The sequence below is a fragment of the Suillus paluster genome, assembly GCF_016628075.1.
Source record: "Suillus paluster strain FC165 chromosome Unknown EDB91scaffold_4, whole genome shotgun sequence".
Taxonomy (NCBI): domain Eukaryota; kingdom Fungi; phylum Basidiomycota; class Agaricomycetes; order Boletales; family Suillaceae; genus Suillus; species Suillus paluster.
In genome coordinates this window covers 297,490-316,679 of record NW_024537564.1, presented here as the reverse complement: position 1 = coordinate 316,679, position 19,190 = coordinate 297,490, and the positions used below count along the sequence as shown (strand labels likewise).

The following is a 19,190-nucleotide window of genomic DNA, read 5'->3' as shown; positions in this document are numbered from 1 at the left end:
AAGCCTCGTTGCAACCGCGTTCCCCCTAACACCACAACATGGGTAGATGGTGTGTTCATCTAATCAATTCAAGTCCATCTAATCACGCATGTCTCGGCGTTTAGGACGGCCGAATACTATGACGAAGTGTTCAGTGCGAAAATGAGGAGCTTGGTGTATGGGTGTCCTCTTACTACGAACATATGAATTCTCGCTAAGGAGACCTCTGCTCTGCTGTAGCTCCGGAGCTATCAAGCGACATAGGCTTGAGAAAATTGAACCCGCGATAAGCTATGAGCATTTCGTGGAGGACTTAGACGGTGGCGACTCATTTACCACTTCGTTGATTGAGATTCTAGTCAAGGTGCGCACCTTTATACATACTCTTTATCTACTTCTTACTTTACCTGCAGGAAGTGGCAGATCGACACCATCGCCAAAATGCCACTGAACGTGGTCTTATTGGAGATCGCACCGCTAGAGCACTGAGGAGGTTATCTAACCCAACCACTACGTACAGGGAACGCTATTCTTGGCGCGGGACAGGTGGTCGAAGAGGGGTGGACCTTGCAGACTACTTGTCACGGCCTCCGGATGAACTCGACATGGATGAAGAAGCTGATGAGCTTGAGGAACTGGAGCAGTATGGCCTCGTACCACTTGAGGGCACACGTGTGAATACCGAGATGTATGATGCATACCGGTCTCATACTTCACGGCCAAATCCTTCAACAGCCTACCGTGCGTTCTCCCCTGCCTTTTACACCGTCCCTGCACCGCCTCCAGCTCCTACGCCGGATTCCCCAAGCGATAGGGTGCTTCCCCCTCTACTTGATTCACCCCCTGCTCCACGGCTCGGTGGCTTGACGCTTCCATCAGCAAGTGGCCTACTCCACACCTCACTAACTCGACAGCCTTCCGTTCGCCGCCCCGTAAGAAGCAGAACGGCAGATTTCAGTGACTTCAGTGCACGGCGTCGGAATTCTTCGCGACAGCCGGCTGATGAGGAGGGACCGTCGAGAATGGATACATCCAGTACATTCACTGGTTCACACTTCAGTGCACCTAGGGAGGATTCTGACCCACCTCCCCCGGGACCGCCAGGCCAGGCCAGACGATTTTTCCCTTTCCGCCCACGACGCTTCGAAGTCATTCCCACACCTCCTCGACCTGCACCTAGTACGGGTGAAGACTGGCTCTTCCCACCAGTCCCGTGGTCATCAGCCTCATCAGACCGTACTGCACCCTCGGCACCCGATAGCCAAGTTGGTGAAGAACGCTCCCAGGCGCCTCGGCTCCGGCGAGGCGGCCTTAGAGCCCCGGAATCTATGCTCTCACGGCACGCCTCGCGTCCCACCACTGCAGAGATAGTACTGAGGGTATCAGAGCAGATGGATGCTATTGAAGCTGCGGAGGCTGAGCGTGCAGAACAAACGCGATCTGTATCAGAAGAGATATTACAATCTATTGGGGGACCATAGACTCGTAGAGATGATTTATTCCTATCGGCTGGATACTGTATTATTTTTACTTTTACTTTCACGCCTACGTCTTGCATATGTTCGTATCACATGCTAGCAAATCAAAACCTCTAGACTGGTATATTCATTGAATTGCACGTCTTACATCATGTGCATTGTGTATGCATCGCCCTACGTCCGCGTCAGGACTGACTAATGTGAATCAGGATTGTAGCTAAACAAGATTCACTTACAAACACCCATGATCAAGAGACGCAACCGACCGCAGCCGCGTGTACGAGAATCCTCACCAGACACAGAGCAACCTCCAGAACTAGATGAAGACGAGGAGGAAGACAGATCGTTACCGTACGTATTAAACGACCCAACAGCCCAACGCAGAGAATTAACACACAGACAGCATCTCGGAGCTCATCGAGCTTCGGAAACTCAAGAAGTCCAGACAAGGAATCGATGTTCAAAAGCTATCGAAAGGCGATGCCAAGAAGAGGAAGCGCAAAACCGCGGAGGATGGACAAGAGGTCCAGGGCGGTCTGAGAGCTGGTGCTAGAGTGGATGAGTAAGTGATATGACACTCCGCTATCCGCACTTCTGCTCACTCTGAACAAACAGCGAGGAGGACAGTACAGATGCCAAAGCGAGACGAGCCGTCCGAACAAGCAACTTTACGCAGCAAACGAATGTTTTGGATGTTGACAAACATATGTGAGTGTGGCGTCTCTGACACATTCTGTTTTGGTGTTTTGACGTGGGCGTAGGATGGCATACATCGAAGAGAATCTGAAGATTCGCAGCCGCCCTCCAGATCCATCCGAGGATGAGCCTGGAACAAGCGCTCAAGACGAATTTTCTCTTTCCGAGCGGTGGAAGGCAGAGAAGAAAGCAGCGGATGAAGGCAACGTCACTAACAGCATGGCCATGCTTACTGCCATTCCTGAAGTCGATCTTGGCATGGAGTAGGGTTTCCTAGATCCTGCTTTATCAGTTTTCACTGATTTTTGTGATAGTGCACGATTGAAGAATATTGAAGAAACGGAGAAAGCAAAACGACAAGTTGCTGAAGTGCGCAAGGAACGCAAACGACCTAATGATGAGGAGCATCTTGTCGCAACCCGATGTTCGTTCTTTTTAGCTTGTCGTTGTAAATTCACTATTGACAGACTGCTGCTTCGTAGTCTATCGACCGCACCTCAAGCAGAAGTCCGATGCAGAAATCATGCGAGATGCCAAGCTCGAAGCAATGGGTCTACCACCTCAAGAGGATAGAAGACCTCGCGGTGAACGCCCACATATGGCGACCGACGAAGTGGTATGTATAGTGACTTGTTCCATGCGTTATTATGACCCGCTCATATGTTGCTCAGGTCATGGAGCGCTTCAAGAAAAGAATGCGCAGGTGAAATGCTATCTCTTTCCTGCGAATGATCTTCTGTTTTGTTTCCAGCGTCGATCTGGTCCTCACGAATCGCTCGGTCTCTGGAGTACCCCTTGCTCACCGTCAGGAATCGTCCGCAAAGTATGTACACTCGAATGCATATTAAACCCTGTCTACTCTAGCATATTGATTTAAGGCATGGCCAAGACCAAGTTTTTCAATTTCTCGAAGTTGGGTGTACCAAATCCAGTGACTGCAATTATTATCAACGTGTACACACGAAGTTCGTTCGCCATGTTCATGAACTCACCAGGATCCCATCCAATCGTCGCCTGCGTAAGATCGTCACATCAATCATACAGCTGAGGAGACGTGAATATGACATACATTGAAGCCTTCAGTTTGACATCCTGGGTTGCGACCCTCGGTAATGTCATTTAATGCCGCATAACCAGCGGAATATAAGAACGGGTTCAAGAAACCAAGAGCAGACTTTTTGGCATTGATACGTGCATCGTTCAGCATGGAAACGAACGCAGTGAATGCGGGCGCGGCGCATGATGTACCAGCCCCTGATGCTGTCTGGCCTTGGTAAATGAACGCGAAGTTCACCGCTTGTGATGATACATCGGGGTATGCCTAGAGAAATATTTGTAACAAAGCCTTTGCATATTGAAAGCCAACTTACACGTCCAGTGCTATAGATGTCAAGTCAGTGTCAATTGTACATAGCACGTTCATCGGTGTGATGACTTACGAGTTATAGAGACCTTTATAGGTGCCGGGAGCGAGCGATGCCAAATACGCCGAGACAGCAGCATCCTGGTACGAGGGACGAGGAAACTAGCATGAATGTATTCTATCAGTCAGGAGGTGTTACGGAGGGCAAAGATCACGCACATAGTTACTGAAACCACCACCAGAGAAGTTGGCCGCAGTCTCGGGGATGTTGACAGTTCCACCGACAGCGGTAACGCTTGGCAATTGGTCATTTTTGGCCTACTGCTCATCCACATATGTAGGTCACTTACTATGGGCAAGAAGCCGGGAATACAGGGAGAAACATTGGGGTTTTACGACCGTCGTTGGAATAACACTGGTGTCCGAAAGCCTGAGCGGGATAGGCATCGCCATCACCCACACCGCCGTCACCAGAAGAGAACATCACTGAGACACCACGAGCTCCGAGTGCTGCCATACCATCGCAAACACGAGTGGCGTAGGAGTGTGGGACGCTTTGCTCGTCATCACCATAACTTGTGGAGATTGACTGAGGAAGTGTGTCCTGCGAAAGAACATATTCAAGCCACTGAATATCATGGTTGTCAGGACAGTACATTGCAACCGCAATGGCTCGAACACACGTATGAGTAGGGCTCGTTCGTATCACTCGTCGTCAACAAATCGGGGTCAAAAGGGGGCTCCCCACCAGTTGAGTAAAACGTTCCTGGGGTGGGCCAAGTGAGTCCAAACCCGAACTGAGTGTCGATGTTGGCCTCCATGCCTGCGTCGCTCTGGTTGTTTTTGCCACCTAAGAAACTCGATAATAAGCAGTCACCGACAGTAACTCAATCTCGACATACCCTTGATGGACACAAAAGTGTAGTTTGAACCCTGAGCAGATGGGTTCTGAAGCTGATAGAATTGCTGCAGGTCCATATTGTTAGCATACTCCTCGAGGTAACCAGTGATGCCCAATTTGTTGCCATTGGTGGCAGACGTGCTGTAATCCACCGCATTATATAACTGTCTCAAGCACGAAATGGTGACCGTGTTGTTGCAACTCGCATCGACTTGATTGCCTGCTGGCCCTGTGATCGTTCTAACAGACGGGCTCGAGACTGCGGGCTGCACCTGGTTAGTCCAGCGGAGTGTGCTTTTGAACGCCTTGAAGCGAGCGAACATGGTCGTAGGCTGAATGAGATCAACATGCTCGTGCAAGATCTCAGGAAGACTGTAGCTTGTGGTCCGGACGATGCTCTCTCCAGTCTGAGTGTGCTTGTAAACATGGTATGTCTAGACATCTCCCGGTCAATGATCTGCGATCTCCAGAAATGAGTTTGCGTTGCTCACGGTATCCAGCATCTCTTCTGCAAGGCCGACCGGGACACGAATAGTGACCCAATCGTTTGCAGATGAACGGATGACATCTTCTTCCACCAGACCGTGTGAGGCAAGCCATTCGCTGACCACATCCAGAGTCTCGGGATGGGGAGCCATGAGTGCTTCGGTCTCCTGCTTCGACAGGTGCGCCCCATAACGTGCATGGCTCGGGTCGCTTATTTCCCAGAGGTGCTGCTCGAGTTCCGGGAACTTGGGCTGAGGCAGAGCGATCTTGAGCTCGAGCATGTGGTGCTTGGACGCGGGAACATCCTTGTACCATCCGCGGGGTGGACCATGGATACTCTCTTTCACCTTGTGCTGGCAGCCCTTGAAGGGTACTAGGGCACCAGCAACAGCAGCCGCGAAGGGCAGAGTGAGCAGAGTGATGGGCCTCATCGTCAGTACACCGAACGGTAGGAAAACGCTTCGAGACTCGCTGGAAACTATTGCATCTTATACAAGAACGTAAAGCGAATAATATGCTAACTTACTTGGGCTTTAGTACTACACCGTATGTTGTACTTCGGGCCCTTTCGGCAGCCGTCCATTGTCATTTACTTGCCGGCATCAGCAAATGCGACTTTATTCGAAAGCACTCACAAAACGCTCGTGTGTATATTCTTTTTGGTTTAGTTCAAGTTTGCGTTCGTAAGCACACATTTTTGGTTATATGTTCAGCATCTCCACCAATCGCATGAGCGCGCTACTGAAGTCGTAAGCGTTCATTTCAGTGGTTTTGCGGATGGGCCTGTCCGTTTCATCAATTGAAACGAACGAACGTTACATAAAATGAATGCTCCTTGAAGGGTCGTGCCTGCCGCGCCAGCGAGAGCAGTTGCAAAGGACAGACTGAGCAGCTCTGTCAGAGTGATCCTCAAACCGTCAGTACGCAACGATATGGGAATGCTTCAACACCCACTCGCTAGTAGATGCTGCGCAGGCATCGTTATCACGATGTACGAGAACCATAAACTTAAAGCGAATATGTGGCGGCACACCCCGTACCACCGTCCGGCAAGTGCAACCGTCCGTTTTCGTTCGTTTGAAGCGAGAGAATGTTACTGTAAAGTGATACTCGGACGAGACATAGATGCAGCAAACAAACACATAAGGTTAGGTATTCCAGTGGAATGGACTACTCCCGGGCTCTTGCCCTGGACTCTACGAGCAGGAAGCAATGTAGCGCTGGACTACTGCTCCACACGCGACTACTATGACCCTCCTCGGCTAGCTCTGCTACAAACACCGCCAAACCCTGCAGTCACCTACACCCCTAGGGGCCCCCACTCCACCAGTCTTTCTTTTTGATCGACTTGCAACAAAATCTATCGACAGGAAATAAATAAAATTGATTGTAATTCTAAGATGAGTCCGATGAGGGGGAGATAGTGGAAGAGCCATAGTGCCAGTGGGGGCTCGAGTCACCGCAGGCTCCAGCGAGAGGTCGCACAAGAACGTAGGGGAGTCACTAGGCTGGCGGGAGGGTGTGAGAGATGTACTCGAGCGACAAGCGTGTGGTAGCCCAGACTCCAGAGCTGTGGGACGCTTAATGTCGTGGTGGCCAGTGCCAGGCAGGTTATACCCTGAGTCTGCGGGAGAGCAGTTGGCTAATCAAGGGGCGTGGGAGTTTCCAGCTGGGCAGTACCGGGGTGCGGGGGGTCCATGGTAGCGACAGGAGGCGTAGTCGGGGGTTGAGAGTTGCTCCAGGGTAGTAGTATTGGAAGGAATAACTATCTTCCATCGTCTATATAGGGCTGGCTAGGGGAGACTAGGGCAGCAGTGGGCAGCGATGATTGCTCGCTGCTGGTAGTAGTCGAGATCCTGCGGGGTGGGCATCGGCAGCAGGAGCCTGCCTGAAGTTGGGTTAGAGAAGGGAGAGCACGAACGACCGATATTAAATGGAAGAGGTAAGATGCATACGGTGACCAGCGCGATGTAGGTGAATAAAAAGGACGTACCGTTATCTACCGTAGTGGAACAATCAAACCAACAAATTCAAATTCCGGCTATTCCGAATGTATTCGTTCGTTCCTACATGAATCTCTGATACCTACACTTAGATACATCTTAAATATGCCTCTAGTATATTCATTCAAGGCATGGCCAAGACCAGGGCCTTCAACTTCTGGAAGTTGGGTGTGCCATGCCCAGTGACTGTCATGATGATCAGCATGTGGACATGTAATAAGTTTGTTTGTCACATCCATGAACTCACCAGGATCCCATCCACCCGTGGCCTAAATAACGGGATCAAATTAGTCATGCAACTGGAAGGTACATGGACATGTCATACATCAAATCCCTCGGTTCCACACCCTGGGTTTTTGCCATGGATGATATCATTTAATGCCTTGTAGCCAATGGAATATAGGAACGGGTTCAGAAAACCAAGAGGGGCCTTTCCAGCATTGATGCGTGCGTCGTTCAGCATGGACACGAACGCAGCGAATGTGGGCGCAGAACAGGATGTACCAGCTACTGGAGTGTTCTTGCCTTGGTAGACGACGGAGAAGTTGTTCGCTTGCGCCTGCCACGTCGGGGTATGCCTACAGAAATGTTAGGCGTAAGATCCTTACATGCGGAAGAGGTCGCTTACACGCCCGGAGCTACAATTTGGCGAGTCAATGAGGGCATATTATGCGGCAGATCATTGCGACCTACGAATTGTAAAGGCCCTCATAGGTTCCGGGAGCGAGTTTTTCCAAGTACTTTGAGACGGCAGCATCTTGGTATGCAGGACGAGCGAACTGGTGGAAGCGACTTGCTGTTAGTTGATCAATGGACAGTGATAATACTTGGTGGGATGAAGTTGCTCACATAGTTGCTGAAGCCACCACCCGAGAATAATACGGCAGTCTCTGGGATATTGGAAGTACCACCAACAGCAGTCACGCTACACTCGATTTTTAGCCGATGTACTTCTTGATGGTACAACTCACTCACTATGGGCAGGAAGCAGGGAAAGAAGGTATGAATTTCGTGATATTACGCCCGTCATTGGAGTAGCACCTTTGTGTGGCAGGGTTGGCATTACCATCACCAACACCATGATCACCAGAGGCGAACATCAGAGAGACTCCACGAGCACCGAGAGCTGCCATGCCGGCGCAAATGCGGGTCGCGTAGGTGTACGGGACGCTCTGTTCGTCGTCAGCGTAACTGGTAGAGATAGACTGAGGAATTGTATCGTGTGAAAGAACGTGTTCAAGCCACTGAAGGATCATGGTCGTTAATACATTGAACTGCGATCGCGGTCGCTCGAACGTACGTATGAGTAAGGCTCGTTTGTATTAGTCGCCGTGGCGGTATCAGGGTCGAAAGGGGGCTTGCCACCGGTCGAGTAGAACGTGCCAGGAGTAGGCCAGGTGAGGCCAAATCCGAACTGAGTGTCAAGGTTAGCCTCGAGACCTGCCGCCAGATAGCTCTGGTTGTTCGTTCCACCTGTGAAGTATGAGTCACCTAACTATGGAAAAAGCCAGATTGCAGCATACCGTTAATGGAAACAAAAGTGTAGTTTGAACCATAAGCAGATGGATTTTGGAGCTGGTAGAATTTCTGGAGGTCCACGTCGTTGGCATATTGCTCAAGATAACCAGTGAGACCCAGCTTGTTGCAGTTTGTGGCAGATGTCTTGTAATCCACCGCATTATACAACTGCCTCAAGCATGAGACCGTGACCGTGCTGTTGCAATTTGCATCAACCTGATTACCTGCTGGCCCTGTGATCGTTCCGCCGGATGCGCTCAAGACCGTAGGCTGCACCTGGTTAGCCCAGTGCAGCGTGCTCGTCAACGCCTTGAAACGGGCGAACATGGTCGTAGGCTGGATGAGATCGATGTGGTCGTGCAATACCTCGGGGAGACTATAACTCGTCGTCCGGACGATGCTGTCTCCAGTCCGAGTATGCTTGTAGATATGGTATGTCTAGACATCTCCCGGTCAATGAACTGCGATCTCCAGAAATGAGTTTGCGTCGCTCACGGTATCCAGCATCTCTTCTGCAAGGCCGACTGGGACACGGATAGTGACCCAATCGTTTGCAGATGAACGGATGACGTCTTCTTTCACCAGGCCGTGTAAGGCAAGCCATTCGCTGACCACATCCAGAGTCTCAGGATGGGGAGCCATGAGTGCTTCGGTCTCCTGCTTCGACAGGTGCGCCCCATAACGTGGGTGGCTCGGGTCGCTTATTTCCCAGAGGTGCTGCTCGAGTTCCGGGAATTTGGGCTGAGGCAGAGCGATCTTGAGCTCGAGCATGTGATGCTTGGGCGCGGGAGCATGCTTGTACCATCCGCGTGGCGGACCATGGATGCTCTCTTTCACCTTGTGCTGACAGCCCTTGAAGGATACTGCACCAGCGAGAGCAGCCGCAATGGGAAGACCAAGCAGAGTGATGATTCTCATCGGTAGTATGCAACAATCAGGAAAGGCTTGTTGCACTCACAGGCTGAAGTTGATTCATTGTTATATACGAGAACGTAAAGCTAATACGCGAGGTGTTAGTTCACCCAAGGTTTACCCGAATAAACCATGCTGGAGTCCATCCTCCGTCTGGACTCCGCATGCGCTGCTGCTCGGGGCCTTTGTTCACATGCGGGCCCCAGAAGATGAATTAAATGGGCGGAGGCAAGGTTCTGGCACGACAAGCATCCGATTGTCGGTCAGAACAGGCCTGCAGGGGTGTCGTCCCTGCGATTTTCCCAGTGTTTTGGCAGAACTCCATGGTTCTCCCAGGCAGATGGATGCTATAGGCAAAGTATAACAGATCAACGGATAAATCACGTCTGCAACCACCTTACCGTCTGCGTTCGCACCAGGTAAAGTGAAGCCATTATCTTTGAAAGACATACCATGGTTGTACTCAGTATGTGAAGCACTGCCAGTAATCTCCCAGTAGACACATTCGAAACGTTTGCTAACATTCGAGCAAATCTTCGCTACCACTGTACAGTGTAATAGTCATCCAACGGTTTTCAATGTAGGCTAGTGGCAAGCCAATTCGTCGATGCCATGCGCACATGTATATCAGTGCTGAGACGGGTTCCAACATTGAAGTTGCCAGCAGGAGTTTGATGCTGGTCAACCACACGACCCTGAAACGCAAAGGGTCATCGGCGATGACGGCCGATCTCACTAGTCCGGAATCTAATCTCTCCCTCGAGGACACCGGCGCAGCCTTGTCCGGAACCGGAGTAGTGGCGGTCGGTGAAAATGAGGTTTTGCGAGGCAAAGTTTTGATGATTTTGTGGAATTGATGGAGCTGACTAACGTGGCTTGTGTCACCAAATCTTGACCAAATCTAATTGAAGAGGAAATCACGTAGTGATGGATCGCGGCGACGGACAACTTCAGACAATATGAATATTTGAAACCCGCTGCGCGGCTCGTCTTGTCAAGGAGCTCGATCGATTGATTATATTCAGTAGTTAGCTTTCGCTATCACTAACAATTCGTTAATATACAAAGATGTAGTGAGATCATCCATCAAAACCACTTCAATAACCCAACGTGATAGGCAGCCGCGCATCTGGTATTTTCGTTCGCACTTGAGAGGGCGTCAAGCAGTCGCTACTTCGCGAGGTAGCGAGATATGCCTAACAAACCTGTCACGTCAAGAGACCTTGCAAATTATGAATGTGAAAAGACAGACTTACCTCCTAAGCAAGTTCAGCAAAGAATCCGACGGTGAAGAGACGTTTTCGAGCATCTTTGGAGTAAGTTAAGTGAACTGAACAATTTGACCGATGTCCTGGGTTGCCGTGTGCAACGAGTTCAATCTATTGGGTCTGGTTAGGGGAGACTAAGTTCAACTGGCACTGGAAGACAATCCATGACTTACCTCAGCCATTTAAAAGACCTCACTGCGGGATGGCAGCGTCAGTCACCCACTACATCATACTGTGCATCAGGCCTACCATTGAATGCAACTCGACGTACAACTAGCGTCGCGCAAAAATGAAAGAGGTACGGTGCTAAAGGTCTCCCTCAAATTCGACCAGACACAACTTGCCTAATACCTATCTAGTGGTATTTGGACTCGGAGGGAGGTCTGATGGCACACAGCTCGGCCGCGCGGACAGTGTTCGCAACCAAGTGCCACTATAGTATTACCATCCATTGAGTATACAGTGACTGCAGAAATGTGAGCCTGGGCTTGCCTCCAGATGCTCCCGTACGTGCTCGATATGTCCAAGTTCTGGTATGGCTCAATGAAGTCCACAAGACTGAACCGATCACATAAAAAGGTCGAGCAATGTTGTGCAAAAAAGGACCCGAAGTAGAGATTGCACGATGGTCGAGGGCGAAAAGCGCGTGCAAGAGAACAAATGGAGCGAACCAACTTGAAGAGCGTTCCTGTTTTCGGGACAGACCTTGAATTTATACTTTGCGCATGTTCTAATGACGTGTGATGCTAGAGAAAGTGATGTAGAGTAAGTACATTACTATATCACTAGTACTGTGGGACGTTGAAGACGGGGACTTTGCAGCATGGTATAAGAGTGGAGCAACTTGGAGCTTCCCAAAGTTGAATTTACACTCGGTATTCGTGGACGTACTTAACAGGCGCAGGCGGCTTGAGAAGTTTGCGCCCTGGCACGCGAGACGCACGCGGGTGGACGATGCTCCGAAGTGGAGCTGATCACGGGGAAATTGACGGTCCTGCACTGGATTACCTAAGCGTTGCTAAAAGCGGAGGAGGCGCGTCTGGCGGAGCTGGTGGTTCGAAGGAGTCGCGTCTGGGACGAGCTGTGGACGGAAAATTCTGGGGACGGTCGGCGTAGGTAGAGCGGTCGAAAATGTAGTTTCGCTGAGCTTCCGAAGCGCTTCCTGCGGTGCGATCGCGCTGCAGAGAGCTTGCACGATGTTTCGCCACCGTGCGGAGTCCTGGTAAGTGGGTGACTTCCCGTAAGGTTTTACAGACAAATTTCTGTTAATCCTCAGTGCCTTAGCCGAATAGCCGCGCTGGATTTGGAAGGTAGCTGTCAACGCCTGTCAAACGGTTGCTCTCGCACTCGTCTGTAAATCTGCCAATCTGTGGAGGGGTAGCTACCCCTCTGTAGATTTCTGTAAATTGTCGGAGTGCACTAAATGTCTGATTCGGGCAATTTTCTTACTCTGTTTAGATGGCTCGCTCCCGGAATTGTCGTCCGGATCATTGGTGTTGTTCCCAGTCCATCGTCTTGCTGAGTTCTTACGGTTTACAGATTCTGTCCGTAAATTAGCCGATGTCGAGCGGTCAAACTTTTACAGACAAGCTTGTTTCTGTAAATTCTTACGGGAAGTCACCCAGTGTTGCCGAGCGGGATTCAAAAGGACTGCAAATTTCTCACCTGAGGACCGTCAATTTTCCAGTCCAAACGTGCTGATCCCACTGGGCCACGCGCACAAAGTGTGCGGTTCTCCGCGAAATTCTGACGGCTGCAGCTTCGAGTCGAGAAATTGACGGTCCCAACTCCGCTCGGGTTTCCAGTCCCAATGCCAGCAGCCACAAATTCGCGGCAACCGTCCTGGCAGCGTGCTCGCCTCGCCAGCACTTACCATACAGTGCTCATTCTGACCTCCGAGACGCATTTTATTGAGTGTAGATACTTCATGAATACATCTTTTCGCCCATCTCAGGACTGTACATCCCAGGACTGCAAACCCCACCAAAAGGACCGTTAATTTTTCTTACGAATAAGTCAAGATATGATTACATGTTGTGGATGTGGGCTCTCGTATAAATATTGTCCAATATAATTTAGTTTCTAGATTCTATGTAATCTGATGCCGTTCCGCTGTACACCATACTCTCGACGTCAGAAGTGGTCATTCTGTGATTTCTGCCAATTCACGGAGCTCTTCAAGGCAAAGATGCGCAGGTGGAAATACCATCGCCTTCCTACTGCAAATTTTGCCCAATTTTGTTTTGTGGTTCAATTGCTTGGTCTTCGGGTACCTCTTGCCCACTGGTCCTGTGAAGCATTGAAGGAGTCACGATGCACTTAGATGCATCTTAATATTATGATTCTAGTATACATCTTAAGACATGTCAGCGCGCCAAGCGCAGTGCAGGTAAAGCGCTCCGTCCTTACATTTTATAGATATCTAGGGCATGGCCAAGACCAAGTCCTTCAACTTCTCGAAGTTAGGTGTGCCGTATCCAGTGACTACAGTGATAATCAGCATGTAGAAATGTCATTTGCCTTCACAAACTCACCAGGATCCCATCCAACAGTGGCCTGCATACGGGTATCACGTTAGTAATGAGACTTAAGGGGTGCGGACATGACACACATTGAAGCCCTGAGTTCCACATCCTGGGTTCTCACCATAGGTAATATCATTTAGTGCTTTGTAGCCACTGGAATATAAGAACGGGTTCAGAAAACCAAGAGGAGCCTTTCCAGCATTGATGCGTGCATCGTTCAGCATGGACACGAACGCAGCGAATGTGGGCGCGGCACAGGATGTGCCAGACACTGACGATGTCCGGCCTTGGTAGATGACGGAGAAGGTGAGCGCTTGCGCTGCCACGTCGGGGTATGCCTACAGAAATGTTAGGCGTAATATTCTTACATGCGGAAGAGGTCACATACACGCCCGGAGCTGCGATGTGGAGAGTCAATGAGGGCATATTATGCGGCAGATCATTGCGACCTACGAATTGTAAAGACCCTTATAGGTCCCGGGAGCGAGTTTTTCCAAGTACTCTGAGACGGCAGCATCTTGGTACGCAGGACGAGCGAACTGATGGAAGCGAATCACTGTTAGTTATCAACGGGCAGTGATAATACTTGGTGGGATGAAGTTGCTCACATAGTTGCTGAAGCCACCACCCGAGAATGTTACGGCAGTCTCCGGGATACTGGTAGTACCACCAACAGTGGTCACGCTACACTCGATTTGTAATCAATGTACTCCTCAATGGTACAACTCACTCACTATGGGCAGGAAGCAGGGAAAGAAGGTATGAATTTCGTGACATTGCGCCCGTCATTGGAGTAGCACATTTGTGTGGTAGGGTCGGGATCACCATCACCAACACCATGATCACCAGAGGAGAACATCAGAGAGACTCCACGAGCACCGATAGCTGCCATGCCGGCGCAAACGCGCGTCGCGTAGGTATGCGGGACAGTCTGTTCATCGTCACCGTAACTGGTAGAGATCGTCTGAGGAATTGTATCGTGCGAAAGAATGTATTCAAGCCACTGAAGGATCATGGTCGTTAATACATTGAACTGCAATCGCGGTCGCTCGAACGTACGTATGAGTAAGGCTCGTTTGTATTAGTCGCCGTGGTGGCATCAGGGTCGAAAGGGGGGCTGCCACCGGTCGAGTAGAACGTGCCGGGAGTCGGCCAGGTGAGGCCAAATCCGAATTGAGTGTCAAGGTTAGCCTCGAGACCTGCCGCCGCATAGCTCTGGTTGTTCGTTCCACCTGTGAAGCATATAAATCACCCAACTATGGAAAAAGCCAGATTGCAGCATACCGTGAACGGAAACAAAAGTGTAGTTTGAACCATAAGCAGATGGATTTTGGAGCCGGTAGGATTGCTGGAGGTCCCTGTCGTTGGCATATTGCTCAAGATAACCAGTGAGACCCAGCTTGTTGCAGTTTGTGGCAGATGTCTTGTAATCCACCGCATTATACAACTGCCTCAAGCATGGGACCGTGATCGTTCTGTTGCAACTTGCATCAACCTGATTGCCTGCCGGCCCTGTGATCGTTTCGCCGGATGCGCTCAAGACCGTAGGCTGCACCTGGTCAGTCCAGTGCAGCGTGCTCGCCAACGCCTTGAAACGGGCGAACATGGTCGTAGGCTGGATGAGATCGATGTGGTCGTGCAATACCTCGGGGAGACTATAACTCGTCGTCCGGACGATGCTGTCTCCAGTCCGAGTATGCTTGTAGATATGGTATGTCTAGACATCTCCCGGTCAATGAACTGCGATCTCCAGAAATGAGTTTGCATTGCTCACGGTATCCAGCATCTCTTCGGCGAGGCCGACTGGGACACGGATAGTGACCCAATCGTTTGCAGATGAACGGATGACATCTTCTTCCATCATGCCGTGTGAAGCAAGCCACTCGCTGACCACATCCAGAGTCTCGGGATGGGGAGCCATGAGTGCTTCGGTCTCTTGCTTCGACAGGTGCGCCCCATAACGTGGGTGGCTCGGGTCGCTTATTTCCCAGAGGTGCTGCTCGAGTTCTGGGAATTTGGGTTGAGGCAGAGCGATCTTGAGCTCGAGCATGTAGTGCTTGGGGGCGGGAGCATGCTTGTACCATCCGCGGGGCGGACCGTGAACGCTCTCTTTCACCTTGTGCTGGCAGCCCTTGAAGGGTACTGCAGCGCTAGCGAGAAGAGCTGCGAAAGGGAGCCCAAGGAGAGTGATGACCCTCATCGTCAGTGCGCAATGCACAGGAAATACCAGTGCTCACCAGGACTTGATGCATCGCTGTACATATACGAGAATGTAATTCACCATGCCAATGAAGTACGTAAGTATTGAATATTCAATCATTAGATTGACGTGGCCGACGCTCTCTCCGACACTGCATGGTGTCACAGGCGCTTCGTCACGTCTTGATGCAAGCTTGATGAGCCTGGGACAATGTTTGGCCGATATTAAATTGGTGACGCGAGCGTCTGTCCGAACCAGCGTCAACTTTCAAATTCAACATACACCGCCGATCTGCAACTTTGCCTAGTAGTATGGTGTGTTGCAGAGTTGTAGTACTATAGTACTAGTGGTGGATCGGTTAATGAGGTTAACCGTTAATTATAATCTAGCCACTAGGAAAATGCTGCGTCACTGCTAACTTCTACTTTGACCTTCCAGCGTCTTCCAAACGAGCTACCATTGGAGTCGAACGTGCGTCGGTCTCTTCATGCATTCACACTCTTGCCGCTTCGTCATATCCGAGTCTGGGGTTCCAGGTCACTTCCTCGACCCCAGCAATCCGTTATTTCGGGCTTTGACGTGGCAAGGGGATGAGGGAAGAAGGTATGGACGAGGAGAGAATCATCAGAGAGGCCTTCCCAGGTTTTGGGCAGGGACAAGGACAAAACCGTCGATCGATGGATCGGCCTGTGACCAGGTGCAATCATTTGGCGCTTGTAGTCTGGAACTACCGCACCCATTTGCAATGTAATGAGTTTTATCTTATCATTCCTTCAGCTTTCTACATTCTCATGCTAACAGACTGCGTGATTGTATTGTATATCCTCGCCTGAGCAGCATGCATGTTGGCGCTAATTACTCATATCCAGACGAGTCACTCGTGGTGAACCATGTCTGCCAATCCATATGTTTTAGTTACTTACAAGCTACTCATGCACTACATGTGCAATGCAAATTATGATGCAAAACCCACTCACTGCGGAAACGAGATTTTATCCCTATAGGGTTGAAGTAGAAGTAGTAATGATAAACACACCATAACCAGATAGTTGTGAATGTGGGAATCCCCAGGGCCTAACGTCGAGAAAGGTGACCGTTCCGGCCTCAATCCCGAGGTGGGTTAGGCAACATGTGCTAGGATGGGATGGCTGCCCTGGCACCTAACCCGATATCGGAATCACATCTGGATACTAGTTATGGGGATCCGCTTTTGATCTGAATATTAGAGTGAGCTAGGTCTAATTTGCTTCTGAATATCAGGTAAATCGAAGTCTGATTAAGGTAGAGATATACAACACGTCTTCTATGATGCTTCTTGGGATTCGCGCTCCCCATGGCGCGCCATCCTGGGTAGTAATTGATCCCTTCCCTCCCTCTCCTCCTTCCAGTGCCAATGTTTGCAACTACTCAAGGTTCTCAACGCCGCCCCAGTGGTGCAGTAGCAAATGCAGTTGAAAATGCTGGAGGAATGCGTCAGGATAGTCAACAGCAGATGACCGAACCTTACCGTGCCCTGCCAAAATCTGTGCCTCGCCAGTCGCCGCTATTCATTGGAAACCACGGGCTGCCGCAGCTGTGATGAGTTTTTTTCAGATGGTCTACAACAGGATGCATCAAAGGGAGTGAGCACTTGGTTTTGATTATGACGAATGAACATATCCCTTACCTTGTGCAGCCTGTAGACCGGTATATGGGAGCCTTCCCAGAACATCATAATGATGGACTTGGACGACTTCCGAGCCCACACCAGTCACCAGACCTACATCCCCAGGGGCAGAATGCATATGGAGGTGGGCAACAAACACCAGCGCCGTTGATGAGACCAGTAGCTATGCCCAACTACTCGTCAACCTCAAGTTCTCAGCGAGGGGAAACACCTTACAATGGCCACAATTCACACACTCCATTCACAGGCAGTGAGCCATTGTCCCGATCGCAGTCGCAGGTGCCCAGTGGAGGTAGCCGTGAGGGGTATCAGCAACTCTACTCAGCATATTGTCAGCTGCAAGCAGCACCACGAATGGATCCTTACTACCAGTGCCCTCAAAATCCACTTGAAGATCAAATTCATGATTTGAACTCAACCGTCGCACGTCTCATCTCTGATATTGCCAGACTTAACGACTTGAACAAACACCTGTTGGATTCCGTTCAACGTGTTTGTCTCGTTAATGCGCAGCTCTCGGTTGCAAATGAAGAGCTTACAAGAGAAGTCAACTGCACTCAAGGAAGTTGTGAAGGCTCTACAAGTCGAATCAGAGAAGCCACAGAAGAAGGGCCACCCTGAGGTAAAAGTAAGCATACAGAGAAAATCCTGCGTAAATGAAACTCACGTGTCAAACAGCGCTTGGTCCAGCCTTTGTTCTCCGATCGATGTGGAATCGAATCGTCCATGGGGAGGAACAAACGTACCGAAGTGTTAATAATGCAGGTGAAACCGTTAGCAAATGGTAGCGCTTACGAGAAGCGTCAGGGTGAAGGAGGTACAGCGGATGAAGGAGCAGATGATAAGATCTGGCACCCCAATTGGTTAGGTCAAGTCGATGATGACGTGAATGTCAAGTTCATTGAGGAAATAGTCAACCGCGTCTACAACAATGAGAAGGTATGAGTCCCAGAAGTCTACAGAGTCGATACTCACCTATTGTCCCAGCATTGTCGTGAAAACGATCATCTAAAGGTGGAGATCCCTGATGATGACTTCGACAAGAAAGTCATTACCCAGTGTACGAAGGATTATTTTAGAAACCTACACAAGCAGGCTATGAGCAACAGCGACACCTTGAAAACCCAAAAGGCTAATCAGAAGAAGGAATACGGGCGCCAAAGGGCACGACGTCAAACAGTAAGTACTGCACCCCCCACATAAATGATCTGACGTACCCAAACAACCAGGTTACCAAGAGCCGTCGTGCAGCTGCGCTTATCTATGAGAAAGAGACGGGGAAGGAGGGTGCAGTCGCAATGATTGACACCGATTTCGCATCAGACATTTTGTCTTACTTGGAAGACGACTTGAGCGAAAATACATTAACCAGGCGGATGAAGTCAGGAGCAGGGAACTCAGCAAATATGGTTGTGGGATTGGAGTGGCGATCTGTGGATGTAAGTCCCTCGCGTCTAGGCGTGGTTATAGCTCACTGAAGATAAATCAGTATGTTTCATTTTTGCGCTTCCTCACTTTGCGACAAATGAAGGGGAACAACAAAGCCACCACTGCGAGTGCATCTACTAATGAAACAAGTACCTCCCAGCCTCCAAAAAAGCGTCGCAAAACTGCAGAAGGGAGCACTAGGTCGAAGAGAATCGTGAAAAAGACATTTGACATCAGCCCAGAGCAAATGAATGAGGACACACCATTGTCTGCCAGAAAGAATTTGCCATTTGACAACATGGTTGCCGACAGCTGGAAGAACAGCCACCCAGATATGGAGATGCTTGAGGGAGTTCCATGGCTTAGGGGATTCTGGGCTTCGTTGACAAGAGATGACGTGATAAAGGAGGACTACAAGTACTTGGAAGAGCTGGAGGAATGGCACAAACAAACGGGGATGAGGGAGATGAGAGCAGTGACCGAAGAATTATCTTGAAAGCCTGTCATGTATCAGTGTCGATAACTATGCCAATCAATTGATAGTGGTCAACAGTCCAGAAATAGTAAGTTATGATGAGCGGAAAACATACCTTTAAGATCAATTGTCGCCCAAACTTTCGTTCTGTCCTTTCCAATTGATACCGTGGTCATTCCCAGGTGACCAACGATCCAGTCAGGGTCGATAAGGGGTGGGAGTTGCGTCTCTCGGTCCTTATACTCTCCCAGTTGCCATAGGCGCACATCAGCTGAATAGCTGGGTAAAAAAA

The 19,190-nt window shown here is 50.0% G+C and overlaps 7 protein-coding genes across 7 annotated transcripts; 3 read left to right on the top strand and 4 right to left on the bottom strand.

Annotated features, from left to right (window-relative positions):
* Window positions 1-157: 157 nt before the first annotated feature.
* On the top strand, window positions 158-1,460 carry EDB91DRAFT_1243141 (uncharacterized protein; the record flags this gene model as incomplete). Its single annotated transcript, XM_041322255.1, has 2 exons — window positions 158-343; window positions 393-1,460. The coding sequence occupies 2 exons, from the start codon at window positions 158-160 to the stop codon at window positions 1,458-1,460; spliced, it is 1,254 nt and encodes a 417-aa protein (XP_041182448.1).
* Window positions 1,461-1,581: 121 nt separating this feature from the next.
* EDB91DRAFT_511790 (hepatocellular carcinoma-associated antigen 59-domain-containing protein) lies at window positions 1,582-2,889 on the top strand. Its single transcript, XM_041327531.1, has 7 exons — window positions 1,582-1,808; window positions 1,861-2,019; window positions 2,073-2,165; window positions 2,219-2,416; window positions 2,468-2,577; window positions 2,636-2,769; window positions 2,825-2,889. The coding sequence occupies exons 1-7, from the start codon at window positions 1,702-1,704 to the stop codon at window positions 2,858-2,860; spliced, it is 837 nt and encodes a 278-aa protein (XP_041182447.1). The 5' UTR covers window positions 1,582-1,701; the 3' UTR covers window positions 2,861-2,889.
* Window positions 2,890-3,185: 296 nt separating this feature from the next.
* On the bottom strand, window positions 3,186-5,334 carry EDB91DRAFT_1077788 (peptidase S8/S53 domain-containing protein; the record flags this gene model as incomplete). The annotated part of the gene is made up of 9 exons (XM_041314962.1): window positions 3,186-3,197; window positions 3,223-3,474; window positions 3,524-3,533; window positions 3,593-3,678; window positions 3,736-3,811; window positions 3,867-4,120; window positions 4,200-4,366; window positions 4,419-4,851; window positions 4,909-5,334. 9 exons carry the CDS (start codon window positions 5,332-5,334, stop codon window positions 3,186-3,188), a joined length of 1,716 nt encoding a protein of 571 aa, XP_041182446.1.
* Window positions 5,335-7,030: 1,696 nt separating this feature from the next.
* Window positions 7,031-9,342, bottom strand: EDB91DRAFT_1077787 (peptidase S8/S53 domain-containing protein; the record flags this gene model as incomplete). Its single annotated transcript, XM_041314961.1, has 10 exons — window positions 7,031-7,092; window positions 7,154-7,175; window positions 7,232-7,484; window positions 7,515-7,544; window positions 7,600-7,702; window positions 7,734-7,831; window positions 7,882-8,150; window positions 8,207-8,379; window positions 8,430-8,862; window positions 8,920-9,342. 10 exons carry the CDS (start codon window positions 9,340-9,342, stop codon window positions 7,031-7,033), a joined length of 1,866 nt encoding a protein of 621 aa, XP_041182445.1.
* A 2,222-nt stretch (window positions 9,343-11,564) lies between these two features.
* On the bottom strand, window positions 11,565-12,621 carry EDB91DRAFT_1333379 (uncharacterized protein). Its single transcript, XM_041325430.1, has 4 exons — window positions 12,478-12,621; window positions 12,270-12,446; window positions 12,054-12,180; window positions 11,565-12,003 (listed from the first exon to the last, which is right to left on the bottom strand). The coding sequence occupies exons 1-4, from the start codon at window positions 12,508-12,510 to the stop codon at window positions 11,885-11,887; spliced, it is 456 nt and encodes a 151-aa protein (XP_041182444.1). The 5' UTR covers window positions 12,511-12,621; the 3' UTR covers window positions 11,565-11,884.
* EDB91DRAFT_1195168 (peptidase S8/S53 domain-containing protein) lies at window positions 12,599-15,516 on the bottom strand. Its single transcript, XM_041320577.1, has 12 exons — window positions 15,367-15,516; window positions 14,904-15,292; window positions 14,414-14,846; window positions 14,189-14,361; window positions 13,864-14,132; window positions 13,738-13,813; window positions 13,583-13,668; window positions 13,518-13,527; window positions 13,216-13,467; window positions 13,139-13,160; window positions 13,014-13,088; window positions 12,599-12,959 (listed from the first exon to the last, which is right to left on the bottom strand). The coding sequence occupies exons 1-11, from the start codon at window positions 15,389-15,391 to the stop codon at window positions 13,027-13,029; spliced, it is 1,797 nt and encodes a 598-aa protein (XP_041182443.1). The 5' UTR covers window positions 15,392-15,516; the 3' UTR covers window positions 12,599-12,959; window positions 13,014-13,026.
* A 1,984-nt stretch (window positions 15,517-17,500) lies between these two features.
* On the top strand, window positions 17,501-18,919 carry EDB91DRAFT_1243136 (uncharacterized protein; the record flags this gene model as incomplete). The annotated part of the gene is made up of 5 exons (XM_041322254.1): window positions 17,501-17,623; window positions 17,674-17,934; window positions 17,983-18,174; window positions 18,225-18,434; window positions 18,485-18,919. 5 exons carry the CDS (start codon window positions 17,501-17,503, stop codon window positions 18,917-18,919), a joined length of 1,221 nt encoding a protein of 406 aa, XP_041182442.1.
* Between the last annotated feature and the right edge of the window lie 271 nt (window positions 18,920-19,190).